Source organism: Urocitellus parryii, chromosome 4, assembly GCF_045843805.1.
Source record: "Urocitellus parryii isolate mUroPar1 chromosome 4, mUroPar1.hap1, whole genome shotgun sequence".
Classification (NCBI taxonomy): Eukaryota; Metazoa; Chordata; class Mammalia; order Rodentia; family Sciuridae; genus Urocitellus; species Urocitellus parryii.
Genome location: NC_135534.1, coordinates 1,636,551 through 1,648,693, shown reverse-complemented (window position 1 = coordinate 1,648,693; position 12,143 = coordinate 1,636,551). Strand labels below are relative to the sequence as shown.

At 60.6% G+C, this 12,143-nt stretch overlaps 1 protein-coding gene across 2 annotated transcripts; it reads right to left on the bottom strand.

Moving 5' to 3' along the window:
* Positions 1 to 4,791: 4,791 nt before the first annotated feature.
* Positions 4,792 to 11,065, bottom strand: Tnnt3 (troponin T3, fast skeletal type). Of its 2 annotated transcripts, none has more exons than XM_077797845.1 (8): positions 10,959 to 11,065; positions 8,698 to 8,814; positions 8,535 to 8,612; positions 8,232 to 8,345; positions 8,049 to 8,158; positions 7,839 to 7,929; positions 6,942 to 6,982; positions 4,792 to 5,043 (listed from the first exon to the last, which is right to left on the bottom strand). In XM_077797845.1, exons 2-8 carry the CDS (start codon positions 8,779 to 8,781, stop codon positions 4,989 to 4,991), a joined length of 573 nt encoding a protein of 190 aa, XP_077653971.1. In that variant the 5' UTR covers positions 8,782 to 8,814; positions 10,959 to 11,065; the 3' UTR covers positions 4,792 to 4,988. The 2 variants fall into 2 exon arrangements, with proteins under 2 accessions (XP_077653971.1, XP_077653970.1); XM_077797844.1 differs by lacking the exon at positions 6,942 to 6,982 and adding an exon at positions 6,331 to 6,371.
* Between the last annotated feature and the right edge of the window lie 1,078 nt (positions 11,066 to 12,143).

Below are 12,143 nucleotides of genomic sequence, written 5' to 3'. Positions count from 1 at the left end.
GCCCCTTACCAGATCTTTTTGAAAAATCCTCCCTTGGCTTGTCTCAAGCTTGGGCTGGATTGCCAGGCCTGCGCCCCGGAGCTGGGACGGCCTGCCTGCCTCACTCTCGCTGACCAGGGGACTTCTAGGCCCTACAGAGAGGACCAGGCTCACCGAGGGGCTGGACTCCACTTCCACGCTGACCTGCCTGAGAATTTTCTTCATGGATGCGGGTGTTTTAGTCTCCGTTTAAACTCGTTTGTGGTGCAGGGGTAGAACAGGGCCATGTGCCCGGAGGCCTCGGCTTCTGCCTCCACACCAGCCCTCGATTTTCACCTCGTTTTGCAGCCTGGAAACTCGACGTGTTGTGCACACCGTGGCTACAGTGCCCGGGTCCAGAGTTTTGAAAGCCCATGTGCTTTCTGGGAAGCGACTGGCCTTGAGTTTGCTGTCTGGAGAACAAATCAGCTTCCCGGAGCTCCCCCTGGATCCCACCCATCCTGAGCTCCCGTCTTTCTGGAGACTGCCCCTGGGTGGCTGTCCCGTCTTTTCCTCCGGACCGCGGCTCTGCTCTCTGTCAGCGGCTGGCTCTTTCCTGATGCCCATGTCTCCTCCCCGTCCTTGTCACTGTGTCGAGTGCTGGGCCCCAGACCCATCCTCCTCAGGGCCACTTTTGCCTTGGTGCCTCTCCCCCACTGACACTCAATCTCCCTTCATCTGTCTCTTCTCAGGCTCTTGTCACCGCTCTGGTTCCTGGTTTAGCTTTTTGTTCATTCACTCATTTCTGGAGTCAGACGTGTCCCTGGTAAACACTGGTGGCCTTCCCTGTCCTGAGGCGAGCTCTGTGGCCTGGGCGCCCGCCGCCATCATCACTGGGCCTGGGTGGCTCCCGCCCTCCGCTGCGTGGCCCCTGGACACACTGCTTCCAGAGTGGACTTTTGCATTTCCCACATATGCTGAGCGTCGCCTCCTCTTGGCCTGGGCTCCTGCAGAGGGGGGCAGCTGGCGGGACGTGCGGGACGTGCGTGTTGTTTGGACTTGGAGTTCACTGCGGGTCCCAGTCTGAGGTCAGCCCCTGTCAGCACTCTGGCCTGGAGGAGCCGCGCTCCGCCCAGTCCACCCATCAGCGGGGTTGTTCTGTTCTGATCCACACGTCCCCTGCCTGCCTCAGGCTCACGAAGTTCTGCATCTGAAGCCCAGCCAACTCCCAGGGCAGGGCCTCCTCCTGGTGTGGGGGCCACCCCGACCCCCCACAGCTGCCTGAGTCCCGTCAAGCCCCTGCTGCCCCTGCCTTCACCACGAGGCACGGAGGCGAGGCTGGACGCGCAGGTGGGAGCCGTCACTCTTGTGTCAGGATTCCCTTCTTTGCGTCGTTGAAGAGTGTCCTGGTCACTCTTAGCTCGCGTAAACCCACTGTGTGGAGGCCGGCTGGGGGCAGGGCTGGGTGGGCCAGGGCTGGGTGGTGCTTGAGGACATGCCACGTGGAGGGGGCTGTGCCACGAGGGCTTGTGGTGCGCGTCATGCTGGGCCACGCGGGCCCTTGTGCTGGTGGCGTGTGTCGAGGTGTGGACAGCGGTTCTCTGCTCCACCACACCTAGCCGGGCTCCTGGCCTTCCCTGGGTGCCCTGTGCACCTCCCACCACCAGCTTCATTCAGCAGAGAGCCCGGCCAGGCTGGTGGAGGACCCACCTCCCAGACCACCCACCTCTGGGGGCTGCTGCTCCCGCCCCAGGTGACCCTGCCTGCTCACACAGGCCCCGAGCTTGAACTCACGTGTCCCCACTGCAGGGCCCTGCCATGGGGTCCCCATGGCTCTGACGCTGCTGCTGGGCGAGGCTTCCGCAGCATCACTGCAAATATTTCTTCAGTGTGTGCACACACAGGGCTGCGGGTCTGTGTGTGTGTGTGTAGGTGCATACAGAGGGGACCACGTTGCTCTGTGTGTGTGTGTGTGTGTGTGTGTGTGTGTGTGTTGGTGCACACAGAGGGAACCACGTTGCTCTGTGTGTGTGTGTGTGTGTTGGTGCACACAGAGGGGACCACTTTGCTCTGTGTGTGTATGTGTGTGTTGGTGCACACAGAGGGGGTCACGTTGCTCTGTGTGTGTATGTGTGTGTTGGTGCACACAGAGGGGGCCACGTTGCCCTGTGAGTGTGTGTGTTGGTGCACACAGATGGGGCCACTTTGCTCTGTGAGTGTGTCTATCTGTGTGTGTGTTGGTGCACACAGATGGGGCCACATTGCTCTGTGTGTCTGTGTGTGTGTGTGTTGGTGCACACAGATGGGGCCATGTTGCTCTCTATGTGTGTGTGTGTTGGTGCACACAGAGGGGCCACGTTGCTCTGTAAGTGTGTCTGTGTGTGTGTGTTGGTTCACACAGATGGGGCCACATTGCTCTGTGACTGTGTCTGTGTGTATGTATTGGTGCACACAGATGGGGCCACATTGCTCTGTGAGTGTGTCTGTGTGTGTGTGTTGGTGCACACAGATGGGGTCATGTTGCTCTGTGAGTGTGTCTGTGTGTGTTGGTGCTCACAGATGGGGCCACATTGCTCTGTGAATGTGTCTGTGTGTGTGTGTGTTGGTGCACACAGATGGGGCCATGTTGCTCTCTATGTGTGTGTGTGTGTTGGTGCACACAGATGGAGCCACGTTGCTCTGTGAGTGTGTGTGTGTATGTGTTGGTGCACATAGATGGAGCCATGTTGCTCTGTGTGTCTGTGTGTGTGTGTTGGTGCTCACAGATGGAGCCACATTGCTCTCTGTGTATATGTGTGTGTGTATGTGTTGGTACACACAGATGGAGCCACGTTGTTCTGTGAGTGTGTCTGCATGTGTGTGTGTTGGTGCACATACAGAGGGGCCATGTTGCTCTGTGTGTGTGTGTAGGTGCACATAGAGGGAGCCACGTTGCTCTGTGTGTCTGTGTGTGTAGGTGTGCACAGAGGGGCCACGTTGCTCTGGGTATGTGTGTGTGTATGTTGGTTCACACTGAGGGGGTCACGTTGCTCTGCGTATGTGTGTGTGTTGGTGCACACAGAGGGGCCACGTTGCTCTGTGTGTCTGTGTGTGTTGGTGTGCACAGAGGGATCCACGTTGCTCTGTGTGTGTGTGTTGGTGCGCACAGAGGGGCCACATTGCTCTGTGTGTGTGTTGGTGCACACAGAGGGAGCCACGTTGCTCTATAAGTGTGTGTGTGTGTTGGTGCGCACAGAGGGAGCCACATTGCTCTGTAAGTGTGTGTGTGTGTGTTGGTGCGCACAGAGGGAGCCACGTTGCTCTGTGTGTGTGTGTGTGTTGGTGCGCACAGAGGGAGCCACGTTGCTCTATAAGTGTGTGTGTGTGTTGGTGCGCACAGAGGGAGCCACGTTGCTCTGTGTATGTGTGTGTGTGTGTTGGTGTGCACAGAGGGAGCCACGTTGCTCTGTAAGTGTGTGTGTGTGTTGGTGCGCACAGAGGGAGCCACGTTGCTCTGTAAGTGTGTGTGTGTGTGTTGGTGCGCACAGAGGGAGCCACGTTGCTCTGTAAGTGTGTGTGTGTTGGTGCGCACAGAGGGGGCCACGTTGCTCTGTAAGAGTGTGTGTGTGTGTTGGTGCGCACAGAGGGAGCCACGTTGCTCTGTGTGTGTGTGTTGGTGCACACAGAGGAGCCACGTTGCTCTGTAAGTGTGTGTGTGTGTTGGTGCTCAGAGGGAGCCACGTTGCTCTGTGTGTGTGTGTTGGTGTGCACAGAGGGTCACGTAGCTCTGGGTATGTGTGTGTGTGTATGTTGGTTCACACTGAGGGAGCCACGTTGCTCTGTGTATGTGTGTGTGTTGGTGCGCACAGAGGTGCCACGTTGCTCTGTGTATGTGTGTGTGTGTGTGTTGGTGCACACAGAGGGAGCCACGTTGCTCTGTATGTGTGTGTGTGTTGGTGTGCACAGAGGGAGCCACGTTGCTCTGTGTGTGTGTGTGTGTGTGTTGGTGCGCACAGAGGGGCCACGTTGCTCTGTGTATGTGTGTGTGTGTGTGTGTTGGTGTGCACAGAGGGAGCCACGTTGCTCTGTGTGTGTGTGTTGGTGCGCACAGAGGGTCACGTAGCTGTACGTGTTGGGTGTGCACATGTGTGCTCGAGCTGAGGGCCTCCTCTGTCCCTGGGGTCCAGCCCCTGTGCTGCTGCAGCCCACAGACCCGCCCCTGGAGCCCCCTGGAGAGGCCCTTCTGGACAAATACCTTCCTGCATGAATACCTGGCTGTCCGAGGCTCCGCGTCTTGATCCAATTTCTGTGATTTATATTTTCCATAATTCTATTTGGTCAGGACTTTCAAATTTATGGCACAGTTGTGCACTGTGTTCTCTTATAATATAGAGGAGCCCTGTGTGTTTGCCATATTTGCTCTCTTGCTGGAAACGTGCCTCTCGCATTCCTCTTTTGCCTTGATGTGCTGAGCTCTGCAGAGAGGAGCGGGGGTCTCACCCCACCCTCGGGGGCGTCTGCAGCCTCCCGTTGGCTGGCTGCCCTGCCTGACCCTCCTAAAGCAGAGTTCTTCTGACTCGGACGGGTTTCAGAGCAGCCCAGGTGAAGGGGGCTCTCTGGGGGCTCAGCCGGTGTCCGACGTGGCAAGCCCTGGGATAGGGGATGGGGGGCATCTTCGGGGTGACAAGCCCTTGGTGAGAGGAGTCAATGACAGAGTCCTGGAGGCGCTCTGGGCCCAGCACCCAGCATGGCCACAGTCGCTGTTAGTGGGCATGATGTGCCCCACGCTCTCAGGAGCCGCTCCACTGGGCGGCTCTCACCCCAGGCCCCCCATGAACGACAGCACACATCTGCTGGAGGGGGGTCTGCTGGCTTTATTCACAGACCCCAGAGGGTGGGGACTGGGACGGCAGAGACAAGGGGGTGCTCCAGCGGGGCCCTCCACCCCCGGCGTCGTCCTGGAACCCCAGAAGCAGCCTGGGCACGAGTGTTGGGGCGATGGTGCTGGAGTGAGCCGGGGCAGGGTCTCTGCCGCGGGACCTCCTGGCCCCTTACTTCCAGCGCCCGCCGACTTTGCCCTTGGCGGTGGCACCGGCCTTCTTGCTGCTGCAGATGGGAAGCAAGTTGTTCTTGAGTCTGAGCGTCAGCCCGGCTGGGAGGGCAGCCTTGAGAGGCAGAGCCTCTCCCTGGCTTGCAGCCCTCTAGCCCTGGCCTCCCCAGTGTGGACCTCCAGCCCTGGCCTCCCAAATGCATGCAGGATGAGATCCTGGCCAAGCCTCACAACCCCCCCCCCCACACTTCTTCCCCTCTGCACGGCACTGACTCACCTGTACTGGCCTGGCCAGGGGCCTGGGGCTTAGGGCTTAGTGTGGTTAGCAGGGGTGGGCCCGGGGCAGGGCCACCCTCTGTCTTCCCTGCCCTGCCTAGGGTTGTTGCAGACAGACCCCAGTGGGTGGAGACTGTCTTGGCAGATGACTACTCTCTTCCCCACACAGTCTGTGCCACTCTGGGGAGCAGATAAGTGTGGCCATCCCCAGGAACCTGTCCCCTCTTCTGAGGGTTTGAGGACCTTTGTGCACCAAAGAGCCAGGAGGTGCTGAGTGGGGCCCAGGCAGGCGGAAGACAGGGGGCTTCAGCCCCAGAGGCTGGCACGACAGGACCGTTCCTGAGCACACACGCGTGAACACACACACGTGCACATGCACACCCATGACAGTCCTGGCCCACAGAACCGAGACCCTCCCTGGAGGGGGCCCGTCTCTGGGAGCAGAAGGGAGCCTCTGGCAAGAGGGAGGAAGCCCTGGGAAGCAGGAGCTCCACCAGGCTATCGGGGAGGGACAGCCTGCAGCCAGGCTCAGTGACCAGACCCCCAGTGGCATGTCACTGGCACCAGGGCTCAGCCCAGGGGGCGGGGAGAAGTGTTGCCCTGGGTGTCCGCACCCCGTGGGGCACGTGTCCATGGCCCAAGGGCATTTCTGAGGAACCCACAGTTGCAGAGGGGCCATGTCGCCCCCCAGGTCAGCCTCTGAACTCCCGGTCACCTTGGAGGGTGACACTCTGGGTGTCCAGGCCGGCCATGCAAGGCCATCTGATGGCCCCTGAGAGCCTCCGCATGCTGGGGGCCTCCTACAGCCCTCTCCTTACTGGCTGGAGCTGGGCACCAGAGGGCATCACTGGCAAACCCTCTCTGGCACCCCCTCCTGTGATCAGGTGAGGAGGGTCCACAGGCCCCAGGGCACAGGACCTGGTTAGTTGTGTTACTGCTCTGCTGAGGGCTGGCCACTCCTGGCCCTTGTTCAGGGGCTGGCTAAAACACCAGGCCCGCATGGACAGTGGCAGCAGGCCCTGTGGCCCCTGTGCCCAGGGCAGAGCAAGGTGGGCCAGGCTACTCACTGCTTCTGGGCCTGGTCGATGCGGCTCCTGAGGGTGGTGATCTGCAAACAACACAGGCGACTTACTGCGAGGGGGACCCGGGGGCCCAGCCACCGCAGCAGAGTGGTGGCTCCATGCTGGCTCCTGCTCCTGGCTCCTCCGGGAGGGCGCTGTCCCTTGCCCTCGGGTGGCTGACCCGACTCACTCTCGCTGGCCTATACCAGCCTGCGATACCACACACAGCAGCTGCAGAGCTGGCCACTTACCTTCCAACTGCAGCAGGCCCTGGGGCAGGGTGGAGGTGGGGCCTGCAGACCCTCCTTCCAGCCCCCGACCCCTGACTCTGACCCTCCTGCTCCTGGCCCCACCCCTGCTCCCAGCTTGGTGGCCAAGGCACCTGGTTCCCAAAGCTCCTGGGAAGCAGAGGCCCCTCCTCTCCTGCCAACCAGGGCAGCAGGCCAGCCTCAAGGCCACGTCTGGAGGCAGGAGGGGACGGGGCAGGAAGGAGAGTACCAAGGCCACGGAGGGCCAGCCTGCCTGCCCGACTCCGTGACCTGGCCTTTGCCATGCGAGAGGAGCACCGTGCACTGCACACGCGCGAGCCGGGCCCGCAGCGGACTCTGGCTACTCACAACTTGGCCAGCATCTCCACTCTGGCCCGGAGGGTCATGATCTAGAGAGACCGAGATGGTTACAGGGCTGGGTGGGTAGCCGAGGCTTCAAGGCCCCGCCGTGCGCTGGGCTGGTCTGGAGATGGCCCTTGGGGTTCTGAGCCCCTGGGCCCTGGGATGGGCAGTGTGTGTGTGGAGGCCACCACACCTGACTGCATGGTGGACACAGGGGAGCTGGCCGGGGCTCTGTGTGGGCCAGCCCCAGGGGAGCCTGGTTCCTCCTGGGAACCACCAGGGCAGGGATCGGCTGTGTGCCTCTGGGAGGGGGAGGACGTGCGGGCTGAGGAGAGGCCTGCCCAGGGTTCCCGGGGAGCCGGGGCTGGTCACCGGAGATGCCCCTGCACGTGTCCTTCACCCGAGGGGTGCTGCAGGGGCGTTCAGGTGGGGAAGCTCCAGGTATCTGGGTTGTCCCAGAGCACATTCGTCACCCAGGACTGGAGCCCTCCCTGGGCCACCTGGGCCTCTGTGCGTGGGCCAGGGCTGGGCCTCACAGAGCCTTCGATGTCCCACCCCAGGCAGCCCGCCTCTGACTCCAGCTTTGCCTTCGTGCTGGGGTCTGTGAGCGAAGGTCGCTCAAGGTCGCGAGCCCTCCATGCAACTCCAGGCAGCCGGTGCCCCAGGAGCCGCCGTCCAGAGCTGTGCAGGTGCCACCCCTTCGGCCTGCTCAGAGGACACCTTAGGGCCCCCTGTGGCCTAAACTCATGCTGGCCCTCAGGCAGGGTTCCCAATGTACCCAGGGGGCCTGGCCGATGCCTCGGGTGGCCAAGTGGCTGCCCCAGAGGTGGCCTCCAGCCACAGCCCCCGCGGGACGCAGTGGGTGGGGCCCAGCGGCCCCCGGGCGGAGGTGCCTGGACTCACGTCATATTTCTGGCGTTTCAGCTTCTCCCCAAACTCAAACTTGTCCGTCTCGAGTTGGTACAGGGTCTCCCAGAGCTCCTTAGCCTTGTCCCTGAGGGGGAAAGGATGGCACCGGGGGGTCAGCCTGAGAGCCAGGGCCTCCCCCAAGCCCTGCACCCTCCTCAGGCCACAGGAAGGGACCAGCAGCCCGTGCCCCCCGCCGGGCTCCACCTCAGCTTGTCGTCGCCGAGGTGGTCGATGTTGAGGGGCTTGCGTCTCTCGGCCAGGATCTTCTTCTTCATCTCCCGGGCCGTCTGCTTCTTGCCTCTCTTCTGGTCAGCCTGAAGGGCACGTGGGGTCTCAGGAGGGCCGGGCACCAGCCAGGCCCAGGCCCCCCCGGCCTCGCCCGCCTACCTTGGCCAGGTAGCTGCTGTAGTTGGCCCCCATGGAGGACAGGGCCTTCTTCTTCTTGAGGTCGTCCTCGGCCCTCCTCTTGGCGTCCTCCTCCTCCCTCCGGGCCTTCTCCTCCTGTGGAGACCACACCCCCGGACCCTCAGGGGCAGGGGCAGGCTGTCCCCCACCCTGTGGACGCAGAGGTGGCTGGGAGGAATCTCCAGGGTCAGTGTTTCAGCGGGGCAGGGCTTAACTCCTGGCTCTGAACCCTGGCCCCCACAGCTTGACCACTGGAGAAGGCCCGAGGCCGGACACCCCGCTCACCGCCAGGCGGTTCTGGCGCTCACGCTCCTTCTCTGCACGGATCCTCTGCTGCTCAGCCCTCTCCGCCCGGCGCTTCTCCTGTGGCCAGGAGGCAGGTCAGTCCAGCCTTGCCACCGGCACCCTCCAAGTGTGCCCGGCGGCCTCCACCCACGGCCACACTCACGATCCTCTCTTTGAGGGCAATCAGCTCCTCCTCCTCTTTCTTCCGGGCTTCGAAGTGGCTGTCGATGAGGGCCTGCAGCTCCATGAGGTCCTTGTTCTGGCGCTTCTTCTGGATGTCCTGTGGGCAGAGAGGCCTGTCGCTTCCACCCCTCCGCCCGGCCTGGCCTCTACCTGGGGAAAGTGGCACCTGTGCCCCAAAGAAGCCCTGCCTGCTCGGGCCACCAGGACAACTGTCTTTCTTGCTGCCCTCTTGGGGCCGTGGGTGGCCTGATCCCCAAGCCTCAGGGTTGGGTGATGCCCTGCTTGGAGGTGACCCAGGCATGGCTGCACCATGAGGTCAGTAGCATCCCTAGGGTGGACTGACCCTGTCATCATGCTCAGAGATGCCCTTCAGGGGCTGAGCCTGGGGGAGAGAGTGAGCTGTGCACACTTGTGTGAACAGAAGAATGAGTGTGCAGATGGAAGGAAGTAGGTAATGGGATGGGAGAGATGGACGGATGACGATGGAGCAGTGGGTGGATGGAGGGTGGATGGACAGTGGGATCAGTGAACAGGCAGTGGGTGGATGGATGGGTAGACTCATGAACAGGCAGATAATGATGGATGATAGATCAATGGAAGGAAGGAAGATGGATGATGGAAAGAGCTGGAGTGAGGATAGATGGAAGGATGGGTGGATGGATGGGTGGGTAGGAGGAAGGAGGGAGGTGGATGGAGAGATAGCTGGAGTGAGGGTAGATGGAAGGATGGGTGGATGGAGGGGTGGAAGGAAGGGTGGGTAGGAGGAAGGATGGAGGTGGATGGAGAGATAGCTGGAGTGAGGGTAGATGGAAGGATGGGTGGATGGAGGGGTGGAAGGAAGGGTGGGTAGGAGGAAGGAGGGAGGTGGATGGAGAGATAGCTGGAGTGAGGGTAGATGGAAGGATGGGTGGATGGAGGGGTGGAAGGAAGGGTGGGTAGGAGGAAGGAGGGAGGTGGATGGAGAGATAGCTGGAGTGAGGGTAGATGGAAGGATGGGTGGATGGAGGGGTGGAAGGAAGGGTGGGTAGGAGGAAGGATGGAGGTGGATGGAGAGATAGCTGGATTGAGGGTAGATGGAAGGATGGGTGGATGGAGGGGTGGAAGGAAGGGTGGGTAGGAGGAAGGAGGGAGGGTGGATGGAGAGATAGCTGGATTGAGGGTAGATGGAAGGATGGGTGGATGGAGGGGTGGAAGGAAGGGTGGGTAGGAGGAAGGAGGGAGGTGGATGGAGAGATAGCTGGAGTGAGGGTAGATGGAAGGATGGGTGGATGGAGGGGTGGAAGGAAGGGTGGGTAGGAGGAAGGAGGGAGGTGGATGGAGAGATAGCTGGAGTGAGGGTAGATGGAAGGATGGGTGGATGGAGGGGTGGAAGGAAGGGTGGGTAGGAGGAAGGATGGAGGGTGGATGGAAGGATGGGTGGATGGAGGGGTGGAAGGAAGGGTGGGTAGGAGGAAGGAGGGAGTGTGGATGGAGAGATAGCTGGATTGAGGGTAGATGGAAGGATGGGTGGATGGAGGGGTGGAAGGAAGGGTGGGTAGGAGGAAGGAGGGAGGTGGATGGAGAGATAGCTGGAGTGAGGGTAGATGGAAGGATGGGTGGATGAGGGGTGGAAGGAAGGGTGGGTAGGTGGGAAGGAGGGAGGTGGATGGAGAGATAGCTGGAGTGAGGGTAGATGGAAGGATGGGTGGATGGAGGGGTGGAAGGAAGGGTGGGTAGGAAGGAAGGAGGGAGGTGGATGGAGAGATAGCTGGAGTGAGGGTAGATGGAAGGATGGGTGGATGGAGGGGTGGAAGGAAGGGTGGGTAGGAGGAAGGATGGAGGGTGGATGGAGGATGGTGGATGGAGGGGTGGAAGGAAGGGTGGGTAGGAGGAAGGAGGGAGGTGGATGGAGAGATAGCTGGATTGAGGGTAGATGAAGGATGGGTGGATGGAGGGGTGGAAGGAAGGGTGGGTAGGAGGAAGAGGGAGGTGGATGGAGAGATAGCTGGAGTGAGGGTTGATGGAAGGATGGGTAGATGGAGGGGTGGAAGGAAGGGTGGGTAGGAGGAGGGGGTGGATGGATGGGTGGAGGAGTGGGGAGAGAGGAGGGAGGGGAAAAGGGAGAGGTGCATATTCTTGGAGTGTGGTCCAGGATTGGCTTATGAAGCCCGGGCTCTGCTGCTCGAGAGGAGAGGGGCAGAGGCCCACCCTGGCGCTCAGTGGTAGGCTTGGGGCGCTCTGATTTGGGTCCCATACACTTACATCAAAGTCTACTTTCTCCCCTTCCGGGATCTTAGGAGCAGTGAGTCTGAGGAAGAGAGAGAGGCTGGTGAGAGGGTACTGACTGTGCCTGACTGTGCATTCACCTGAGCTTTGTTCTCATCAGATTCATGACCCTCACGCCCAGGGCCTGCCCCTTGGAGCAGGCCTCCCCCACCCCGTGCCCGGGTTCTGCTGGCTGTCTCTCCGTCTCTGCAGGAAAGGCACCTCCGTTTCTTTCTCAAGCCAAGGAGGCAGGGTGGCCCCCGCAGGCCCTCCGGGAGCAAGGTGGCGTTTGCCTCTGGGGTCGGGACCGGCCGTGGAGACCCTTCCCGCTTTTCTGGCCACTCTTTAATCTCTCTTTCTGGGGCCCAGGGAGGGAAAGAGGCATCTAGGAGGAAGGAGCCCCCGGTCCAGCGGCCGTGCAGCCCCCTCCTCCCACCAATATGTTCCAGATGGAGCGGAGAGTTGAGACAAGGGCTTTTTAAAACAACCACAGAGGAAAGTGGAGCGGGGTGTCGATCAAACGCTGGAGAGGGAAGGGATTTTCTGAGCTTGGAAGCATCAGAAGTTCCCTCCAAGGGAGAGATGTGCAGATGGCCCCATGCAAATGAGAAACTTATGTATGTGCAAGAAGGCAAACTCGGGAGCCAGGGGAAAAGCCCAGACTAAGAAAATATTTTCAGCAAATACAGAGAAGACTTATATCCTTATGCAAACTGATGATTGAGAAAACATAGAGACATGTCCACTGTGAGATAAATGAGCACAGGGCACAAACTACTGACTCTCCAGAAGAAAGACAACCCGTTCACAAACGGGGAAAGGCTGGCCCTCGCGCCATCGGAGGAATGCAAAGGAAAACAACCGTGGGATGCCATTTGCCATCCATCAAGGGCGAGCGCGGAGGCAGCCTCTGCCTCGGGTGAGGAGGGTGTGGGACACAGAACGGCTCACATCCCACGTAGGAGGCCCACTTGGCCAAGCCCTCGTGGAGAGCAATTTGGCAACGGACATGGCAGTCTTAAGAACGCTCATACTCTTTGACCCAGTAATTCTAGTTCTGGGAATGTGGCCTAGGGAAATAGCCCTGAAGACGGAAAACGCTTCCACCCGGCGTCCACTAATGATAGCGAAGAACTCGGGGAGCCTGCAGCAGGGCATGGGCAGGAAAACCACCGTTTGTCC